At 44.3% G+C, this 23241-nt stretch overlaps 1 protein-coding gene across 1 annotated transcript in view; it reads right to left on the bottom strand.

Annotated features, from left to right (window-relative positions):
* PCSK2 (proprotein convertase subtilisin/kexin type 2) overlaps positions 1–23241 on the bottom strand; it is a 287440-nt gene that overhangs the window by 40269 nt on the left and 223930 nt on the right. The window contains exon 7 of the mRNA XM_008588485.1: positions 7659–7747. Within this exon, the coding sequence (XP_008586707.1) occupies positions 7659–7747 (89 nt within the window). The remainder of the gene's footprint in view (positions 1–7658; positions 7748–23241) is intronic.

The raw sequence follows: 23241 nt of genomic DNA, 5'->3' as shown, positions 1-23241 counted from the left end.
CACTGAGGGTTGCGATCTGTTGCCAGACACGGAAAAAAAAAAAAAAAAAAAAAAAAAAAAAACCTGGATCCTGACACTCCTTCCTTGTCTCCCGTGGTCAAGGACGTTATTTCATGAGTATGTCTCTAATGTGGTATGCAAGTCAGTTTAAATAAGGGCCACTCAGGTTCTTGCAGGGCATGGGAAGTTGACGTGAAATTGCTTTCTTCTTGAGGGTCTGCTGCTTTCAGAGCTCAGGAGGCTCCAGGGTCCCTCCTTCCTCCTCGATGGCTCGTGCACCACCCCTCGTGCTTCAACCCCTCAACGCACTTTCAGCCTTCTGTTGCCATTGCTTGTTTCACTCACCATCAGACGGCAAGGGCTCTGAGTGCACGGGATGTGTCTATTTTGCTCACTGCTGTGTCCCTGGGGATCGGCATGTTTCTTGGTATTTATTGTAAGCTTAATAAACATTTGGTGAATAAATGTCTGGCATTATTACCTCATTAAGTTGATTTTTCCCCAACAGAAATAGCAGGTCCAGAAGAGCAAATAATAACAGGTCCAGCCTCTACCATTAACCAATAAGCCAGGCCACCATTTTTGTCTGTGAACATCCAAATATCAGTTAATGTCCTTTCTCCTGGAGGAAGCTTGTCCAGAATAAGTCTAGTCTTTGGTTTGAACTTTTCAGAAGCTAAATTTTATGGTTCATTTTACATAAGGAGGTATGAAATTTAGTATTCTACATTTTGTATTTGGTCCATCTATATCTTATTTATGTAAAAAATTTATTCAACAAAGGTGGCCAGTAGGCCACAGAGTAAACTGAACAGTGCAGCTTCTTTTTGTACGAAGTTGTGTGGGTGGGAAATAAACACAGAGACAGAGCCCCTCACCTGCCAGGAGAATGCTCAGATGGTCTTGAACTTGTCTGGTGCCCAGATGACCAGGGCGGAATGACCCACCTCAACTGGAAGGTGAGAGATATTCAACCCTGGCCTTCCACAAGCCACCCTGGACTTTTGTCAGAGCCTGTGCATGGTGCACCCAGCTGTGCCTTGAACCCTCTGCCTCTTTCCCTCTTCATCCCCTCACGGGTTCCCTTTGTGCTGCACAAGAACATCAGACTGAAGTGGATTAGCATCCGGGGAGGCAGGGGCAGCCACGGCCTGGGAGCAAGGCTCTCATTCATATTCAGGGGCCAGGTGCCCGACATCCTTTTAATCACATTAAGCTCAGGAGGAATGAGGCATGCATTAATTGAATGGGATACAGTATTAATTTTGCAAGCGACTGCACCATTAGCAGCCAAGACAGAGGCATACGGTGACCTGAGCATTTTTAAGGAGGGCCTCTCTATCCCTGGATGCTTTAGGAGATACAGGGGATGCAGAGAGAGCGTGAAAGGCAGAGGGAGAGAGGGATGCCAAAGGAGCTAGGAGTCACTGTCTTCACGTGTGTCAAATACTCTATTGACTGATGGGTTTGGATGGGTGAGGACAGACTGCACATCAAGTGTTTCTATCCCGCCCCCCCAGGCAGGCTTGCATCCTGCAACAATGACCAGAGGTAACTCTGTGTGTCCCTCTTCCATTTATTCAGAAGCCTTACCCACTACCTGCACAGCATTCACTGTGGCTAGCCCTGGTGCTCTGCAGACTGTATAGACCAGGGGATCTGAGCTAAATCCTCTGCCTCTGTTCCTGTTACAAAAGGGGTGCTTGTGCCTGCCACCAGTAAATGCTACCTCTGCCCACACACCTCAGTGTCTGTAATTACCAGCTTTTGTGCTCATGAATAATATCCCTGGAGGCTAGGAAGCAAGTTCATGCTCATCTGGGTTTTTAGGATCTGAAAAACTCCTGTTACTAATTGTGCTCATGGTGATTTTTATTGATTTATTTCAAAACTCACATGCAATATGTGTAAACTCACTGAAATGTTATGAGATTTATTGGCCAATAATAATAATGATAACAATATATAAAAGCAATTCATTTCTGGTAGAGAAATTTCAGGGTATTTTGACAATGGTCATCAGTGTGGTTTTCAAACTCTTTTCAAAATCTTTAATTGTGGGCCGGCCCGGTGGCACACTGGAGAGTGCACCTCTTGGGAGTGCGGCGGCGCTCCTGCTGAGGGTTCGGATCCCATGTGGAGACCGGTTCCCGCTCACTGGCTGAGCGAGGTGCGGACGCAACACCGAGGGTTGCGATCCCGTTGCCGGTCAGTAAAAAAGACAAAAAGGAAAAAAAAAATCTTTTTTTTTGTTGTTGTTGTTGTTGATGTTGTTGGGGGGGAGAGGAAGATTTAACAACCTCAACTTTTTTTTTTTTTTTTTTTAAGCTCTTACAATGAGAAAATGGAGGGGACACATCTGGGTGGGAGGGGGGAGAGGGAGGAGGGAGGGAGGTTTTGGTGATGGGACACAATAACTAACTACATTGTATATTGACAAAATAAAAAAAAAAAAACTTCAAGCAAAAAAAAAAAAAAAATCTTTAATTGAAGGGCAATCTCGTCCCAAAGCCTGTATGCTCTGGTTTAAAAAGGAAGGTGGGTAAGGCCAAACCCACCTGGCCTGCTCCCACCCTTGGGTTGCTCGGAGCATCTCTGCAGACGTCCAGAGTGGTGTGGAACTGTACAGCCCCACTCTCAAGTCTCTTGCTGTCCCTGAACCCTTACTTTCCCATTCACAGCACAAATCATTATCTGATATTATCTTGCTTATTTGCTTCCTGTTAGTGTCTCCTTCTGGACTGTAAGCTGTGTGAGGGCAGACGCCTTGTCTACTGGCTCACTGTGTATCACATCACCTATAGCAGCACTGGGCACAGGGTGGGCACCCATAGCAATTGTTGACTACATGAATGGACTGAAGGCAGGAGACAGCATTGTCCAAAAGGTGTGGTGCAGTCTTGACCTCTAGTATTTTCAGAAAGGTAAATTTGACTAATTTGTAAGAAACATCATTTGGAAGGTTTGTTACATTTGTTGTATATTTATTTGGCTTTGTGAATTTTGAATAACACATTTTTGAATTTTAATTTTTTGTCTCAATCTCTTTGATTGAGGAATCCAAACATAGATTGAAAAATTTTAAAAAAGAAGGAAAGAATTGGGTTATCTGCTTAGTTACTTGAATAAAGGCATTCTCAAAATAAAAAAAATTAAAATGGATCTTTTCAAAATGTATAAAATTAAGTAACTGGATAAGGAAATGTAAATAATTAAACTTCAAGTAATTTTCTTTTAAGTTATTCAAGACGAAGACTTTTGGTACATCCCCATATATACAGGTCTACACATTATAGAACTTTTACTCCCTCGGAGCCAGACTAGTTGGAATTCTCTCCTTGCCCAGGTGTTATCTAGAAGAGGCGGCACTAACTGTGTCCATGAAAACAGGTGACAGAAATCAGAGAGAGTTCATCTTAAAGGAGAGATTTCTAAGAGTCACACATGTCCAAAGGTGGAACAGACTTAACAGAAGGGAGTTAGTTTCCTATCACTGAACATGTGCTGTTCCAGACCCATCCAGGCTACATCAGCAGGGTGGGAAAGAGAAGTTTTTAAAGTGTTTCAATGCAGGAGTCGAGTGTAGAAATTATGGGCCCAGTTGGCACCAGGTATAAATTGTTAGCCAACTAGCTGTATGGCACCCCTATTTCAGTTTTGTTCTCTGTAAAAGAGGAATAACAATATATAACAAATATGCCATATATAACATATCATAACAATGTATGATAGGGTTGTAAGAGGGTTAGATGAGTGAAGGGTTTTGCACTGTGTCTGACACAGTAAGAGTCAATAGATGTTAATTATTATCATTATTATTGTTATTAATTATACTGTTGTTATAATTATGTAAGTAACATGGGGTGTTTGGACCATTTTAAGTCCCATTTGAGGCCCAGGATTTTGAGATTCTCTGTTCTCAACACCTGGATGACACATGATCTTGATGCTCCATTAGCCTAGGGCATCGTGCAAAGGGGTCACCAGTCTGTCTTCACTGCTGGGCCCTGGGCAGCTCCTACTGATCTGATAGGTGGTGCCGGCCCTTAGGACATTACCACAGTGGCTTTTAGAGGGAGAGAGAAGGAGGAGGATGAGGAAGGCTGAGGTGTCCTTGGAACTGATTTGATTGGGATTAAGCAGCAAAGGTGAGATGGTATTGGTAGAAGAGGAGATGCTTTTGCTTCCTGGGTAGAAATTATATCAGCTTTGGGTTCTTAGATCCTTAATTCCTCAATTCCATGCATCCACCCATTCTTTCATGCCACGATTAATCTCTACCGCTTATTCACTAGCCCTTCCATCTCTTCTTTCCTTACTTTCTGTCCTTCACCAAACAGGGTTTGAGCATACATTGAGCACCAGACCCTGTTCTAGATGCTGAGGTGACAGCAAACAGACATGGTACCTGCTCCCATGGAGACTGTCGTCTGTTGGGGAGAGGAAGATATCGACCAAATAACCATGCACAAGAATATGCAATAACCAATGGCAGTGAGTGCTGGGAAGGAAACACTGGGTGTGCTTTTTACCAAGTTTGGATGAGGAAAATGTGGTTGGGGAGGTGATGCCGGAGGAAGCAGTGGAGGACCTCAGAGCTGGAGGATGAAGAGAAGGGGCCAGGTGAGCAAGGGGAGGTGTTCCAGACAGAGGGCAGAGCATATGCAAAGCTCCAGTGGGAGGAACATGGCTACACTTTCTAATTTTCATCTGCTAGGAGTTTTTATCCAAATTCTATTTACTTAGAGACTGACCCAGGAGAACTCAATATACAATGAAGGTGGTACCACCAATCACAGGGACAGAATGGGTTATTGAATAGATGGGAACACTGGTTCACTGTTTGGAGAGTAATAAAACGGGACCCCCCACTAACACCACATATAAAGGTGCAACCCAGATGGACTAGTGACCTCATACGAAAATTTGGGAGAAGATGTTTGCACTGACTCAAATGAATCGGGGCTAAAATCTAGGACGTACCAAGAATGCCTACAAATCAGCAAGAAAAAGACAGGAACCCTGATGGAAAAACGAGCCAAGTTTATGGATAGAAGAGGGACTCAGGCAACCATGCTCCGTGCTCGCTCTTCCTTTTTTCCCTTCAGAGGACTCTACTTATAATCTCATCTTTGCTCTTTATTTCTGAAGTAAGATTCAACAGCACTTTAACGTTAGGTTCTTTTTGGAAGCCAGTGTGGAAAGACACTCCCGACAGGGCTTGGGACGGCGCTGCCCCCGCCGCCCTCACCTGTAGCCGGACACCTGGAGACTGTTGGGGATCAGCAATGATCCGCGTCGGCCACCAGGGGGCGCTTTAGACCTCCCTAACTCAGGGAGCTCCTGAAAGGAAAGACTGATTCTCTGGAAGGGTTTGGCTCATTTTTCGCGAAGAATTAAAAAACCAGCCAACTTTTGCAATTGCTTGCCAGAATGAATAAAATGTTCTCCCTAAATCTGATGGGCCGAAGAGCCTGAAACGCTACTTTTATTTGCAATTCTCGAGTAACTCTCCAGCGCTTCCTCAGGCACTTGGGCGGACTCTCCTGGGAGCCGGGAGGACACCCCAGCTCCCCAGCCCCGCGCAGTGACGAGCGGCGCGAGCGGTCGCCGATGAGCGCAGCTGGGTCACGTGAGGGAGCGGGAAAGGCGGGAGGGAGGCTTCCATCATCAGGAGCTTCCTGTGCTGGGGTCGCCTCCCGCCGGCTCAGTCCTTCGTTCCTGGAACCTCAAGGCGTTGCTGTGACGCAGGAGCTGTCCGCGGGTTTGGCAGACGCACAGGTCGTGTATTCAGACAGTGTCTCCGCCCGGGGACAGCTACTCAGCCCACGTGGGCTGCACAGGCTGGAGAGAGGAGGGCGCTTCCCGCCCCGCGTCCCCGACCAATGCACGACGGAGCTGGTGGATCAACTCCCCAGCCTCCGCACCTCGGGGGACAGTCCCTCAGAGGGTCGCCTGCAGGACTGAGCCCCTGTCGTCCACGAGAATAACCAGCTGACCACCGCTCCCTTCCCTCCCTTCGCTGTCTGCCTTCCCCTTTCCCTCACTCTGGCTTCCCAGGTCTACCTCCTAAATAAACTGCTTGCACCCACATTCTGGTTGTTAAAGGTCAGGAGGGGTTGGGGCGTCCCTTAACAAACCCCTCCTGACCTTAACATGGTCTCAGGTTTTGCTTTCAGGGAACCCAAACTAAGCAGGAGAGTTAGGTACATTTGATGAGCAGCTCAGAGTGCAAATAATAAGACAGAAGAGAAAAAGAGAAAAGCAGCAGATGGGAAAAGGGACCTCCGAGAACTTCCAGAAACCTACCATCTGCCCCTCACTAACTTTTGCAGGCAGTGGCTCTAAAAGTTCCTTTGTTCAAAAAACTAGTTACCTTGGGTGAGCAGGGCCTTCACAACTATTTTGCAGACAATTATGGTGAAGGAGAAATTCAGGTATGAATTTCTCAGCTGCTTCCAGTTCTGCCCTGTGAACAGAGAAGCTGCTTCACTTCTGATACCACCCCGGGTTGGAGCCTGGCTTATAAAATATGAACCTGAGCTCATACTGGCTCCTGACATTTTAATGCCGGCATTTTGAATGCACGGAAAGAGAGCGGAAACTCCAGGGGCAAAGCTTCCTCTATTTACATTTCAGAAACCTCCTGATGTATTCTTTGTGAAATTCAGCACCCAGCTCAGGCAAGCCACTTAGCAAAGAGGTTAATGGTGGGTTTGTATAGATTACTTTTGCTTTATTTAGGTCCCAGGAAATTCAAGTGTCAGCACAAAGTAGGTTTATGATTCCATTAAATTGCCAGGAAAAAAAATAATATCAAGACAGTTGTTATTAAAAAAAAAAAAGAAAAGAAAAACAAGGTTGAGTGACTCAGCCTGAATAAATTAGGAACAAATAGGATGCAAAACTTGGAATGAGACAAGAGCCATTCCATCCTCAGGCCTCTTGTTGGAAGCTTACTAATTTCTCTCTCTCTCTCTGTGCTTTTTTTTTCTTTGGTGGTGGTGGTGGGGGGGGGGGGGTTGGTTTCTAAATTTCCAGTGACCTGCAACTTCTACTTCTAAAGCCCCCATAAAGAGGATATTGTTAAATATGTTACACAATGAAACTCAATAACAAGGTTTTTGGTAGAATATATCTTAAAGATGAGATCCAGTGTGCAAACCATGATGAAGCGTTCTGAGCATGTTTACAAATAATTGGTACACACCTTATATTCTACCATCTATACTTGATTCTCGTTAAAATGTTATTGACATTGATATAAAAGAGAAGCGACTGTATAATTCCATTTATACAAAGTTCAAAAACTAGAAATAACCAGTTTTTGCTGTTAGAAAACAGAGCGTGGTTATTTTTGGGTGTTCAGGTTACATGGGTGTAGCCAGTGCAAATTCATTGAACTGTGTGCTTATAATCTGTGCACTTTTCTGTATTTCTATTACACTCCAACTAAAATTAAAAGAAATGTATTGATAGGGTTGTGCAGGTTTAAAAAAATTTTTTTTTCACTCTTGCTAAATCTATGGATCCTAAGTCTGCTGCCCCAGTGGGAATCTTTGCTGGGCCCTGGCCAGGCTGGAGACCAGAGCATGAGAGACTACCTGCCGGGGCTGGCTGCTCATCCTAGCACCTGCCATGTGGCAGGGACGGCTTACCTGCCACCTTGGAGTTGTATGCCACTCCGACCCCACAGATATTGTTGTTGGCTGCGGCAGAAACTTCTCCTGCACATCGGGTCCCATGGCTGTGGAGAAAAATAAAGACAAGTTCGATAAAACATCAAAAGAATTTGGAGGAGCTTTCTCAAATTCTTTCAATTGGAAACAATTTAGTTCTTTTCCATGATCCAGCTAGTGTTGAGCCAGCACATGGCCCACCCAAATTTCTGTGTGTATATCCCAATGTCCCCTTTCTGCCCTCTCCGCCTCCCCAGTTGCCTTCTTGATCTTGGGTTGTTTCTACCATAAAGAGGCTTCTCAGAACATTTTCAGCCTTAAAACTTGATCTTTACTTTGAAGTATCTTTCTGCAGAAGGCACACAGGTTTCCTATGAAAACTAAACACAATATGAAACAGGTTTGTGCTTGTTAGAACAGCTCTGATTTTTCTGAAGCACTAGAAGTGTGGGCAGGTACTTATTTGCAAGGCTGGTTCAGTACACAGGAGTGTAGTGCTGCTGGTCAGTAAGGGGATAATGGTTACTTACCTTTGTAGGATCATAGCCTCCTTAGAGGACATATTGAATGCTATAGATCCCCACCTTCATCCAGGAATAAACAAGCAGACTTTTGCAAACAATTTCAAGGATCCACAGATTAAGAACCCAAAGCATTAGATGATCTTTTTAAGACAATTCTGAGCAAGGCCTTCTCAGGACTCATGTTCTAGAATGTTCTCTGCAACAGACATTGGGATTCCACTCATTTTCTCCCTTTTGCTTGCGCTCTCTTTCCTGTATATCAAGGGATCCAAACAACCCTCTCTTTCTGTATGTGTTTCCCTTTCTCTTGGATTGGGCTGGCCTGGTGACTTGCTTTACCCATAGAAAGCAGCAGAGGTTGATGAGGTGCCACTTCTGAAGAGGCTGGTCGTTTTCCCTTCTATTCTCTGGTGCCAGGTGCCACGTGGAGGCATGTGGGCTAGCCTGTAAATGGATGGGGCCATGTGGCAAACACCACGGTTCCAGCCACCTTGGGTAAGGTGTCCGACGAGAGAGAGAAGCTACCTTTGTGCTCTAGACCCAGACAAATCACCCAGTCAACAGCACGAGGTGAGAGACAGGCTGTCCCTGCTGAGCCCTGCCCGGGTTACAGGATTGTGAGCAAATACCTGTTGGTTGGTTTTAAAGCTGCTACATTTTGGGGTGGTTTGTTGAGCAGTGAAAGAGAACCAAAACAAACTCTAAACCCATCAGAAGATTGTGTTTTAACCCCCAGAGTTCAAGATGTAGAAGATTCCAATGTACAAGTCATCTGAAACCATTAGTCCCAACCCTGGAAAAGCCATTTGAATGGCCCATGCTGCAGCTAAAGTGTTGATTGGGTCAAATAATAGTGTGGCCATGGCCTGCTGGAGGGACAGGACAGGGAGGACCAGTTTTTCCACTCAAGTTTCAAATGTGGCATACAATAAGGAGATACGGGTGATGGGACTTATTGGCTGCATAGCCCTAGGAATTTTTGGTTTCTACAGTGTCAACTAGTGTACTGTTCAGTATGTTCAGTACAGCAGTACCTCTGGGGACAAGCAAAGTGATTGCACCCACCCTTAAAAATCACTTCTGAGGACTGAGAAACACACACACACACACACACACACACACACACACACACACACACACACACACACACAGACGTTTTCTTTCTCTATGTGAGCAAAAGTAAGCCCTGCCTCCATAAGGGCTGCATATCTCATGGACCCAAAATTCCTTTTGGAACAGGAATGAAATCTGTATATTGCGTACAAGTAAATTCCATAGTCACTGCAGAGGTCAGCAGTTAAAAGATGTGTGAAAACTTACAGTGCTGAGCAAACCATTACCTTACTTGTTTCAGTTTTGTGGAAAACACAGTTAAGAGTTTTGAGAAGGTGCTTAGTTATGGTTTAACTTGACAGGAGGGTCTATAACGGACATGGCTTTCATGGCTACTTTTTATTCCGAATGCTGAGGAAAATGCTAACTAAAATGCTGAGAAAACAGCATGGAAGCCCACACATATGAATACTATTTAATGAAATATACATATGCTTTATATTGATTCATAAGCACTTTAAATGTGCATATTTAAGTATATATGTACTTATACCTACTTATATATTTATAGTTATATATTTATATGTAGTATATACTAGCACATTAGATGTACATCCAAATATTTTATATTTAAATATATATTTATATCAAATACATATCATGTATAAAGTACACACATATACTTTATATATATGTACATATATTTTAAGATGGAAATTTAATGAAAAATAATTAAATTTAGCTTGCTTGCTTGCTTGCTGTTTGGATCACGCTGAGCAAATAAATATTTAAGTAAAAGTCTAAAAATCCATCCCATGTCTAATTTGACTGAGCACTAATTTGTTAATAGTCAACCCCGACAAGATCTTCTTTCTGAGACCTGAAACATGCCTGAGGCCTTCCCTGGAATAGTCTACACCTTCACCACAATCTGTGAGGAATGCAGACGTATGATTGAGGGCCTCCCGTGTGTGCAGTCCCATGGGATGTGTGGGTGACTAGGGACCAGGAGGGAGCTGAGCCCCGTTCCTGGGCAGCTGCACCTTCCCAGATTCTTCACTCAGCCTCGGCCCCTTTAATCCTCACAGTAGGGCTATGAGAAGGCATGGCCCCATTTCACAGATGTAAAAGCTGAGTCTCAGAAGGGCAAAGTGCTTGCCCAATGCACACACTGAGAGGGAGGCTGGTCCAGGGCTAAGACCAACCCTCTGTTACCGGGCCACCCACTCCCCTCCTTGAAGGCAATCTGCCTGTGCCTTCCCTAAAACTGCTCACTAAAGGCTGGGGACAAATGCATGTGAACTGGCTTGAACAAATTAAGACAATGGATAATGCTTCCATATCTTTAATTTTGGCCTTTAAATGGGGAGATGAATGTCCTGGGCTCTCCAGAGGAACAGATGGAAAGACACATTTTGTTGCTAATTAGGCGACACTAATTAACTACAAGCAATGAATGGAGGCTCCCTTCTGCTGTTCATACCACCCTGGCCTTTGCACGCTCTGTTCCCACTGCCTCGAGTGTCTCCTTCTCTCCTGCCTTCCTGCTCATCTCAGACAGAGGTACTTGCTCCCCTGAACGTCAAGAAAATCTTCGTCCAAATCCATTTTCCTTTGGTCCCCTTACTTTCTTAAGAACTCTCAGTAGCTCTCTCCTGCCTCTAGAATCAAACATGAGACTGTGAGAGGGGAAATAGCCATAGGAGGGGAGGGAAAATATCTGCTGCCTGATCAGCGTCCTTCTTCTGAAGGTGAATGGAGGTAAGTGACAGGGGTCATGGGTGTGTTGTGTTGCCCAAGGGGCCACAATCCACCACTCTCCTGGGTCTGTGCCCTGGGCACTGTGGTTTTCTCACTCCTTCTGTGAAGATGTGAAATGTTTCCCCTGCCCTTGCGTTTGGACTGCTCTCATCACTTGCCTTGGCCAGAAGAATGTGGTGGAAGAATATGGCAGGGCTTCAGGAGGGGATGTGCAGCTTCTCCTCTCTCTCTCTTGAAGCCCCGCCAAGAGCCATGTGAAAAAGCCCAGGCTAGCCTGTTGGATGATGAAGGACATGGAACCCATCATGCCTGTCACCCCAGCCAACAGCCATCCATGTGTGAGTGAGGCCACCCTAAACCAGTGAGCCCCTAGCCAACCTGCCAGCTGACCATGACACACTGGTGAGCCCAATGGAGACAAGCCGAGCCTGGTCCAGATCAACAGAACTCTCTAGCTGACCTATAGACTTGTGAGCAATAACCAACACTTCAAGCTACTGCATCAGATGATTTGTTATGTGGCATTATCATGGCAATAGATAACTGATACTGAGACAGAATAGGGTTAGGCCTGTGAACCAAACTGACTCCATTCTCCCTGCAGAGGACACTTTGTTACTTTCCCAGTCCTCAGTCGTGAGACCCCCCAGGGCACCTGATTACCCTGTGGCCCACCCTGAAAAATAAACCGAGATAAGAGGAGAACAGATATTCACTGAGTTGCAAAAACCCTCCCGAAGTCTTGTTTACCATAATTGTAAAAATTAAGTTGCAGATTAACCTTAAGAACCCTTTAGGAATTCTCGCATGCACACAAAGCTTCAAGGTGACCACTACAGTGACCCTCCTGGGGTGATGAAAATGGACAACACCATCATCTTGGACCTACTGAGCAGGTGCAAGGACCAAAGCCCTAACTGAGCATGCACCCATGATGCACCCAGGAAGACCAGAATGGACCAGCTCCAGTGATGCTGGCCTGTACCCCTTAACCTCTTTCCCTATAAAAGACCCTGAACAGCTCTCCTCAGGGGGCTAGCTTTCCTGCAGCTATCCTCTTACGCATGTCTATCTCCTCTTTTAATAAAGCATTGCTTGCTTTACTGCTGGGTGCATTGTTCATTTCTACGACTTTGGGACCCAAGAGCCTAATTTGGTAACAATACAATGGATAAGCAAGAGGGACAACCCATGGTTCATGGAGGGGGGATTGGGGTTCAAACCTGGACTGTCATAGTGACTGTAGCAGGGCTTTTTTTTTTTTTTCGTGTCCGGCAATGGATCGCAACCCTCAGTGTCGCACCCGTACTGGACCGGGACCGGCAACGGGATCGCAACCCTCGGTGTTGCTCCCACACCTCGCTCAGCCAGTGAGCGGGAACCAGTCTGTATGTGGGATCCGAACCCTCGGCGGGAGCGCTGCCTGGCTCCCAAGCGGCGCACTGTAGCAGTGTGCCACCGGGCTGGCCCTGTAGCAGGGCTTTCTTAAACAGCCTTCAGTGGCTGCTGGGGTATCCAAGTGAACATCTGAGGCCCTGCCCTCAACCCTGCAGATCTCCAGAGAGACAGCACAGGCACAGTCCATCCTTCTACACTGCTGGCCTTTGCACTAGAGTCATTCGATCATCCCTCTTGCCTTTTCCATCCAAAAGCATTTATTTCTATATATTCCACAGTCAAGGCACAGCATAAGATATATCAGGCAATATGAATCCAACACCTCTCATTTATTGATACCTACTATGGGCCAGACACAGCGCTGAGAGTGCTCCATGCACTTTCTTATTTAATCCTCACAGCAGCCTATTATTATCCCCATTTTAAAGTTGGGAAAACTGCAGCATAGAGCTATGAAGTCACTTCTCAATTAGCAGGCAGAACCAGAATTCAAACTCAGAGCTGCTGCTTCCAAATCCCTACTCTTAACCATGTCCCTTAACTAACATCTATTTCTGACTACCAGAAATGTGCGGAAAAAGAGCTGGCTGGTAAGCTCAGCTGTTTAGAGTGTGGTGCTGATAACACCAAGGTCCAGGGTTGCATCCCTAACAAGCCAGCCACCCCCATCCCCCCAAAAAGAAATGTGCAGATAAAAAATTTGATGGCTACTTTTATGTGTCAACTTGGCCGGATGTCAGCCTATCCAGATATTTGGTCAAACATTATTCTGGGTGTTTCTGTGAGGGTGTTCTGGCTGAGAGTAACATTTGAATTGGTGGACATTGAATAAAGCAGACTGCCCTCCATAATGTGGGTGGGCCTCATCCAATCAGCTGAAGGCCTGAGTAGACAAAAAGACTGGCCTCCCCTGAGAAGAAAGATTTCTCCAGCAGACTGCCTTTGGACTTAACCTGCAGCATTGGCACTTCCTTGTTCTACCGCAGACAACCTTCAGACTCGAACTGGAACATCAGCTCTCCTGGGTCTCCAGCCTGCTGGCTCACCCTGCAGATTTTGGACTCACTCATATCCAAAACTGTGTGAGTCAATTCCTTATAGTAAACCTCTGTCTCCACATATACACTTCCTATTGGTTCTGTTTCCCTGGAGAACCCAGACTAATACAAAAAGGAACCAAATAACTTAAGCCAGTTTTCACTGGTTTTTTAGTTCAATCATTTGTTAGGACCATTGGCCTAGGTTTTCTGGTACAACATTGCTTCTCACTTTGTAATTTGTTTTTTTTTTTTTTACTGGCAGAAAATGCTGGTGGATCACCAAGCTCATTTTCCCTTCTTCCTGGGCTCCAGTGAGGCTCCATTTCCCAGCCTCCTTTGCACTTGGATGCGACCCTGTGACTGAATGACGGTGAATGTCATGTGAGCAGACAGCATGGAGCTTCTGCTAGGTCTGGCCCATAAATACCACCCATGAGCAATGATCCATGCTCTTTCCCCTCACATAGCTTGATGCAAAAAAGCACAGCAATGTTGGAAACGTACGTCAAAGATGGAAGGAGCCTGCGTCCCTGACTCGCTGCATGGAGGAGACAGGTTCCACCAGGGAACACAAACATGCACGGGTCGGTGAGTCATAAATAAACTTTTATTGTGTTAAGTCATTAAGCCACTAAGATTATGAGGTTTATTTGTTATAGCTGCTACAATAACTTGAATTAGTGCATTTTAATTTCACTCTTATTGACTGGTTCTATAATATTATTAGATGCTACTTAACACCTGTTTTTGGAAGGAAAACTTCAAATAATAAATAAGTGAAATAAACTAATTTGAAAGGTGCTACACCAAGAGATGTGTGGGTGATGAGGATCAGAACAAAGCAGTCGGTGGCGAACAGAGAAGTAGGACACCTCGTCTGTTGTCGCCTTGCTCTCTTCCTAGGTGTGCGTAGGTGGATGAAGATGACGGGCTTTGGGCATTTGTAGATTTAATGCATACCTTGAGGCTGGTGTGTAGAAGTGATTCTGTTAATGGTCACTGGGCTTGGCTTACACTTGGTGTTTGCGTTTTGGTTCAGGTTTACTATTATTATTAAAAATTTTGAAATTATGAAATATTTTAAAAATACAGTTTCAATGAATAACACAATTAATCTCATATATCCACCATCCAAGTTTATTGAAGCCAAATATTTTCCATACTTGGAATTTTTTTTTTCCAAGAAATAAGGCCATTCCCCTCTGTGCTTTCTCAGAGGTGACCACTGTACTAAGTTTGATGCTTGAAATGCTCATACATATTTTTATGTGATCACCTTGTAGTTAGATACACATATGCATATATGCCACCATTTGCTTGTTTTCAAACTCTACATGAATATTTCATAGTATATGATCTATCTAAAATTTGCTTTATTCACTGGGATTTCTGAAGTTTACTCATGAATTCTGGTTCATCCCTTTTTAGTGCTGTGTAGTGGCCCATTTATAAATATGCTGCAATCTATTCATGCTCCTAATGATAGGCATTTAGGTTGTTTGCAATTTGCTTGCTATTCAATAATTTTAAAAAGAAACATTCTTGTATATTATTTCCTTATGCCCATATGAGAGAGTTTCTCTGGGGTATTTTGTAGGAGTGAAAATAGGTTGTATGGATATATACCACCTCTGGAGGGTGGGAGTGTTCCTGTTACTCAATATCCTTGCTAACATTTGGTATTGTCAAACTTTACAATTTTTGCAAATTCAACTGGTGTGAAGTGGTACCTCATTGCTTCGTTTTGCATTTTTGTCACTACTAGCAAGGTCATCTTTTCATATGCTAATTAGCTGACATATTAAAGAGGGAAGATCCTCTTCTGTGAATCACCTGTCCATAAACTTGCTCCATTTCTTCTATTGAGGTTTTTATCTTTTTTTCATTGATTTGTAGCTGTTCTTTATAAATTCTGGATACTGTTCCTTTTTTTAAATAACATTTGTGGTACATATCTTCTAGTCTGTGGCTCACCTTCTAGTTTTGTTTATTGTGACTTTCATTGAACAAAAGTATTTAATTTAAATGTAGTCAGATTTATCAATCTTTTCCTTGTGGTTTAGTGTCTTGTTTAAGAAATACATGTCTATGCCAGGATCATAAAGATTTTAAAAGATATTTTATTATAAAAGATTAATATACATTGAGGTCTTTGATTCTCCTGGACTTTATCTGTGCTCAGTATCTGGGGTGGATGTCTATTTTCCCCAAGTGAGTGTTTCCCCATGTGAGTCCCCATGTGAGTGGCTTGCACTGTTTATTGGGTACCGTCATTCCATCCTTTCCTCATTGCATTGATTGCTATCTTGGTCATACATTGAGCTTCCTTTTATGCGGGGTCTGTTTCTGGGCTCTCTACTCTGTTTCTTCGGTATTTTTGCCTCTCTATGTGCTAGTCCTACCATCTCATAATTATCCTGGTTTCATAATGTTTTGATGTCTGGTAGGCAAAGCTTCTCCACCTTGCTGTTCTCTTGTTGCTGATCTCCATCTTTTTTTCTTCACCTTTATTCTCCCACTCTTTCTCCTCCTTCTCTGTCTTCTTCTATTCTTGGCCCTTTCTCTCTTTCTTTTTTTTTTTAATATCAATTTTAGGATCATTTTGTCTATTTCCACTGAAAAACACTACTGGAACTTTAATTGAAATTGCATTGAATTAATAGATTAACTTGACATTTTAATATTGTTCCATCTTCTTATTCATGAACTTAGTAAATCACTGTATTAATTCAGGTCTCCTTTCTGTCTTTTCTAAGCTTTATAATTTTCTTTTGAACAGTCTCACATTTTTCTTCGATTTATAATTATTTGATTGGCTATGACACATAGCACGGTGTCAAATAAAAGAGATAATGAGCAGCACGCTCAATCATCCCAAACTTTAGGAGAATGCCGTCAAAGTTTCAACATTAAGAATAATGTCTGCTGTAGGTTTTGACAAACAGTGTTATCTTGAATTCAATAATTAACTCTTCGATTGCATCCAGGCTAGATTTTATTTGTCTCACTTACTGACACTCTATTCCAGAGGCTGTATTTTGCAATTGCAACTGGTTCTTTTTCGTATTGATGTTTTTGTTTTTGCCTGTCTTTCCCTCATCATGTATTTTTCTTTCTAAATGGATGTCATCCATGCATAGAACACACTGAGCAAACTAAAAATAACTTATTTTGAAGTCTTTTTCAAGACTGCTTCATAAAGTCAGTTTCATCTGGTATAAATTAATGTCCTAATTTTTAATTTTGTTGGGTGTATTTTTTTTTAAATTTATTTTATTTATTGAGTCAAAATCGATTATACATATTTTCGGGGTTGAACATTGAGATATGTTGATCAAATCAATATTACTAGCATATATACTGTTACAAATTGTAATTATTCTTCATGCCCCTTGTCCAATCTCTCCCCATCCCCCATTGCCTCCCCCTCCCACCTCAAATTACCCTAGATTTCTTCTCTCCTTCTCAAAGAATCATGGTTACTCTGTTAATTTGTTGCCTAGATGATCTGTCCAATGCTGAGTGATATGATTGGGTCCCCCAATATTATCATAGAGCAGATGCTGCTTCTGTCACTCTGAAATGGGCTTTGTGGAAAGAGACATCCTCTTCTTTTCTTTGACTCTGCTGGTGACTCTCTTTGTATGAACGCACTCCAGTGGTTGGTGGACCATTTGCATGGTGCTTGTGGTGTCTAGTTGCTTTTGTGGCAGCCATGGTTATTGTGGAGGCTGCAGTGGGCCACCTACATGGAAGTGCTGTTCTGTTATGTTCCCTGGCACTGGTGGTATGCCTGGTTGTGGGGTGTGTCTGGCCCCCTTCTCCATGCCTCTGGTCCCTGGGCAGGCTCCAAGTCACTGGTGCCATGTGCCAGGTTGTGGGAGGTGTATCCAGTCCTCTTCTCCATGCCTTGGGTCACCAGGTGAGACCCAAGGAGCTGACTTGGTGTGCCTGGTTGGGGGCAGGGAGTCCAGTCCCTTTCTCCATGCCCCAGGTCCCTGGGCAGGCCCTGAGGTGCTGGCACAGTGTGCCTGGTTGAGGGAGGGCAGTCTGGTCCCCTTCTCCATACCCCGGGTCTCTGGGTGGGCTCTGAGGCACTGGCATGGCATGCCTGGTTGTGGGAGGAGAGTCCAGTCCCTGTCCCCATGCCCCAGGTGAGCCCTGAGGCACTGGCATGGTGTGCCTGGTTGTGGGAGGGCAGTCCAGTCCCCTTCTCCATGCCCCAGGTCCCTGGGTGGGCCCTGAAGCACTGGCACAGTGTGCCTGGTTGTGGGAGAGAGGTCTGGTCCCCTTCTCCATAACTCGGGTCCCCAGGCAGGCTCTGAGGTGCTGGCATGGTGTGCCTGGTTGTGGGAGAGAAGTCTGGTCCCCTTCTCCTTGCCTCAGGTCACTGGGCAGGCCCTGAGGTGCTGGCGTGGTGTGTCTGGTTGTGGGAAGAGGGTCCAGTCCCCTTCTCCATGCCTCGGGTCCCTGTGCTGGCCCCGAGACACTGGCATAGTTTGCCTGGAAGTGGGTGTGGGGTCCAGTCCCCAGATCCAAGCCTCTGGTTCCCAGGAAGGCCCCACGGTGCTGGTGGTGTGCCCGGGCTGGAACTAATTTTTTGTCCTTTGCTTCTAACACGGAGGAAGTTCCTGTGGGAACCAGTACTTGAGTGTGTGGTTGTTTAAATTGCTGCTTTGCTGCTGTTTCCCTAGGGAAGGCTTTTTATGCAGCTCAGAGTTTAATGGTTGACCTTATAGATACTTCTGGCTCTTCAGAGACCCGGTGGATCTGTGTTCTGTAGAATATCTGATCTGCGCCTGAGTTTTTTTCATCAAACTGCACCCCATGCAATTCTGCATTCCCGACCAGTCTCCTCTGAGTGGTCCTGTGCTGATTGGGGGGCAGGTCAGCTGTCCTTGCTGTGTCCCAGTGTTCTCCTGGTGTTCCCGTCTCCTCTACCGCCCATGCTCCAAACACTTTCCATGGGACAAGTCAGGTGCCATCCCTTGCAATGACTCAGCAGCCCCTGAATGGCTCCCTTTTTTCAGTTGTTCTGGTTCCTCGCTCCTGCGTGGGTCCATGGGAACCCTATTTGTGGTCTTGTTGTCCTGGGGGCTGCCAAGGCCCTCTTCTCCCCTGCCACCTCCAAGTAACTCCGTCCATCTGAAGGGCACAGCTGCGGCTTCTGCCGGCTCCTGCTCCATGCGCTCAGCAGCTCAAGTCTTAAAGCAGCCATGGCCCGAAACGCTCAGAGCAGCTTTTTCTTTCTCTCATCGTGGCTTCTCCCACCTTCATGGACTCCGTAGGTCTCTCCTCCTCTTTCCCTGAGCTCCAGAGGCCCCAGCCTGGCTGATGTTACATTTTTATAGTTGTAAATTGGTTGATTTGTGGGAGAGAGTGACGCTGGGAACTGTTTATTTTGCCATCTTGACCAGAACCTTTTGTTGGGTGTATTTTTAAAGATATTTTGGAATTTTGGACTGCAGGCTAATTTTGAAGTGGAGATTTTTTTCTCCCTCTTCTTTCTCTCTCTTCCTTTGGGCTCCTTTCCTGGCTACTGGTCCAATGGTTGCTTCAGTTGATTCCCTGGTTCTGTATCCAACACCCAGGCCTTATAATGGCATCTCAGGGCTCCAGAGGTGTTGGAGGTGAGGCAGATTCAGTCAGCAGCCAGCGTGCAGCATGGCCAGGCACATGGACGTGAGGCTGTCTTTGTCTTCCAGTCCCCAATCTCCCTAGGTCTACAGATTCTCAGTCAACCAAAGACTCAAGGCGGCCAGCTGTAGTCTGTTCATTATCATCTTTGGAGAAAGAAGCTTCAATGTTAGATATACTTGAGCTGAAATGCAGAGATTTCCCAGCTATTTTGGCATGAACCATGTTTACTGGCTCACGTCCAATGCACTCTACAGGGTAAGACGTAGGGGCTTCAAAATCCTACTGGTTAGAATAGGTGAGAGAGGAATAGGTTAGACTCAATAGGTGAGAACAGGTGATAGGTGAGACTGTGCAAAGCTGCTTTTGGGGAAAACCCTGGGTCTGCTGGCAAGCACCCAGTGATCTCTGGAAAAGTGAGGAGGCTCTCCATCTTTCTGAGGCTAGATGCTAGGTTTTTGATTTCCCTAAGAGGTCAACCTTGTCTCATGCATACAAGGTATCTTTGGATGTAACTCTTCTTTCAATCAGCAATGCAGAAACACAGGCACTAGACTTTTGCCAGAGGTTGAAGCTTCAGGTGACTGTTATATAGCGTCTGTCAAAAGTACGCATGAGGGAGTGGATGTCCGAGAAAGATGGGTGAGTGGCCAGGCCCTCCATCTACTCCTTTGGCATAAATTCTCCATCTTTTATATCTAGTTGAAGAATATTTGACTTAGCTCCTGTAGAAATCCCTCTACTGAATTTCACAATTGTATTTGCTGCCATTTAGAGTTCCTACTACATGCCATGCTCTGTACCAGATATTCTGTATACATGTCTCTAATCCCCAATACAAAATTTCAAGGTGGTCCCATTTTATAGATAAGGAGGCTGACTTAGGGATCATTTATTCTATATCATGCAATTAACATGAAACTACATCTGTCCACCATAATCTGCTGTGTTTTTCTCTCTTAAGAAAAGAATTATGGCCACATGAAGACCATCAAATCCCCCCATATGGCATGCACAACATTAACTTCTACAGTAGAAATGATTAAACCAATATATTGGTATTTCTTTTACAATCTTTATAATTTTCTCCATAACCCCCAAATCTGTATTATGTCTATTTCTTTTAGCTGGAGGAAAAATGTATTGTCTAAGCCAGGTAAGGGACTAGAAATAAAAAACAACACAAACAAACAATAAAAACCTGTGGTGTTTCTTCAATGGCTCAGAATAGCTAACAAAATGAAACCCTGTTGGATTTTACTGTGCTCTGGTTTGGATATACAGAGGGTTGTTTACAAGCAGCAGCCTTTGAGCTAATATTAACGTGTGAGGTATTCTTAGAGCTCACATGAAAAAATTTAGATTAGATCTTTGAAAACAGTTTGAATTTTATTATCCAAGAGGTGATTTCAGAATTACTCCATGAAGACATCAGGGAAAGATGTTCATCTGTTCTGAAACAATTAAGTGTCACCAGGGTAAGGTATCAGTTTACATCAGTGTGAAAATAGCCAACCAGAGAGGGCCATTTTCTCACATGTTCTTCCATGGCCTGTTGCATAATGTTCTTCAAAATGAAATATGACTTTTAACAAGAAAAAAAAGTTAATCACCGAAAATCTTTTTTATTTGAAGGTTTAACTAATGCTATCAATCAACTTAGCTCACATACAGATAAATGCTCTGCAGCATTCATTTATCCTTCTTCCTTCCCCCTGTTTTGATTGCTTGAGTAGTAAATATCTTCTCTTTCTCTGAATTTATTGTAAACTTTTTGCAGCCAGGAATTGCATCTAATCCAGAATCTCTTACTTTTTAGGGCTTAATAGATAGAGCATGCTGCATCCTCTGATGCTTCATAAATATTGTTGATGGCAGGGATGACATTTCAGTGGTGAATGCTTGTCAAAGAAATGCTATGCAAGAGGGATTTTTATGGACAACAGCACAGTAATGGAATACAGATCTGCAATGCATCACCAAACATTGACCTAAAACTGAGCAAGGCTGCAAGATTATTGACAAAATGTGGGCTGCAAACCTTGTGAGCAGAAGGCAGCTCAAAAATGGACAGAGGTGAAGGCCACTCAACATCTTGGCATGGCTTAAAAGACATGCCACTCATCCATCAACCAGCCAATCAATATTTATTGAATGCCAGCAAGAAAAAAAATGTGACACTCATACCTCACAGCAAATTAATTCTGTTTTGCACGTTATTGATGCTTATTAAATGTATATTATTTTCTACCTTTTTGCAATTATTATTATTATTTCGTTTGGCCAAATGTATTTCTCTGATTGCAAGCTAGGAGAATATTGTACTCCTTTTGCAAATTTCTCACTCGTGTATCAAATATATCCCTGGAACTCAGATACTGCGTGTAGTTATTAAAAGGTTCACAGTAGAATAAATACTCTTGCTCGGCTTAAAAAGGAACCATCCTACAAAATCAAATCAAGCACAGGGCAAGACATTCTAATATATGTATTCCCAAAAAGCAATTCTGCATATGTATGAAGTTTGTTTTCATAAAGAGTCCTTGGCTTTGAGTTTTAAATATGTTCTTAAAGAAATGTACACTTGATGGAAACCAAGTTGATAGGTAAGTACAGAGGGTATGATATGATGGTTGAAGTGTCAGGAAAACCCAGAAGAGATGTGCTGCTATTGAACAGGGTTTCCCAACCAAGGGGAACATTTTACTTGCTGGTTGAGAGTGTCCCTTGTAGTGCATTCTGTTTTCTATTTTCCGCAGCAATGAGAATCCTGTGATGGAGAGCCGCTGACTTTTCCTGTGCAGCAGTTGCCTGGCCTCGGTGGCAGGCCCGTGGCTGCAATAACCATAGCAGCCAGCCCATTGCTGGGCCGTGTCAGTCAGCTCTTTATTAGAGTTTTGGTGCATGCTGAAATTGGCATTTCTCAAGAGCCCAAGACTTTAGACAGAGATGGGGCATCAACTTTGATGCCCGTGACTTGAAGAGAACACCTGGAGAACCCATGGTATGCCTTGGTAGCTGCACAGCTGGTGAGAGGGTCATGCTGGATCAACAGTGGACCCTGTGCCAGCCAAAGGCAAGTGCTGGGCTCAAGGGTCCTAGGGCCTCTGGTAGCAACAGTCCTTAAGTGCAATGGGAGAATGATCCTCACCTATGCCCTTGGGCCCAGTTTCTAGCCCAAATACAAAATCTCTCCTCCTAGCAACCTATCCAGACCTTTCATGCGCCACCTCTTCTGTGAATCCATCTTAGCATGCTGCTGCTGCACCAATCTCTGACTTCTAGACCAGTTATCCGGGCCACTTGCTGAATATATCCTATCCCTCATTACTTCCCCATCTTTGTCAAAATTGCACCTTTGCCCTGGAATACCCTTGCCTCTCCTCCCCCAACTCCACCTATTACCTTCATCCAAATCCTGGACAAATGACACCCTCACTGGCATCTAATTTTGCCTCCACCACTTATTATCTGTGTGACCTTCCACACATTACTTAACCTCCCTGTGTCTCAGTTTCCAAAATGGCAATAATAATGATAATACCCATTTCAGAAGGTTATTATGAGAATTAATTGAATTAATTCATGCAGAGCACTTAAAACAGTGTGTTAAAGATAGCCACTGCTCAGTGTGCATTAGCTATCCTAGTTGTGTGATTTCAGCCTTGGTTACATTTTGCACTGTAGTGATGTGGGCATCTGTGGCCTCCGAGTATGACATTGCCAGCTCCTCAGAAGCTTGCACACCAAAACTAGTAGTTTCATGATACCAAACTAAAGTTCCAGTTTTGTTTATTGCCTCTTTTTATGTCCTACACTTTTAAAACTTACTCGTTCTTAAAAAAAAAAATCAAAGATGTACAAAAATAGAATGAAATCCCATGTATCCATTTCCTGGCTTAATAATGATGACCTCATGGGCCGGCCCGGTGGCGCACTGGATAGTGCGCCGCTTGGGAAGCGCGGCGGCGCTCCCGTCCGAGGGTTCGGATCCCATATACAGACCGGCTCCCGCTCACTGGCTGAGCGAGGCGCTTGCGATCCGGTCCCCGGCCCGGTACAGGGGCAACACTGAGGGTTGCGATCCGTTGCCGGACACGGAAAAAAGACAAAAGACAAAAAAAAAAAAAAAAAAAAAAAAAAAAAAAA

This window comes from Galeopterus variegatus, unplaced genomic scaffold (genome assembly GCF_000696425.1).
Source record: "Galeopterus variegatus unplaced genomic scaffold, G_variegatus-3.0.2 Scaffold129, whole genome shotgun sequence".
Lineage (NCBI taxonomy): Eukaryota > Metazoa > Chordata > Mammalia > Dermoptera > Cynocephalidae > Galeopterus > Galeopterus variegatus.
This window is presented reverse-complemented; position numbering and strand designations above follow the sequence as displayed.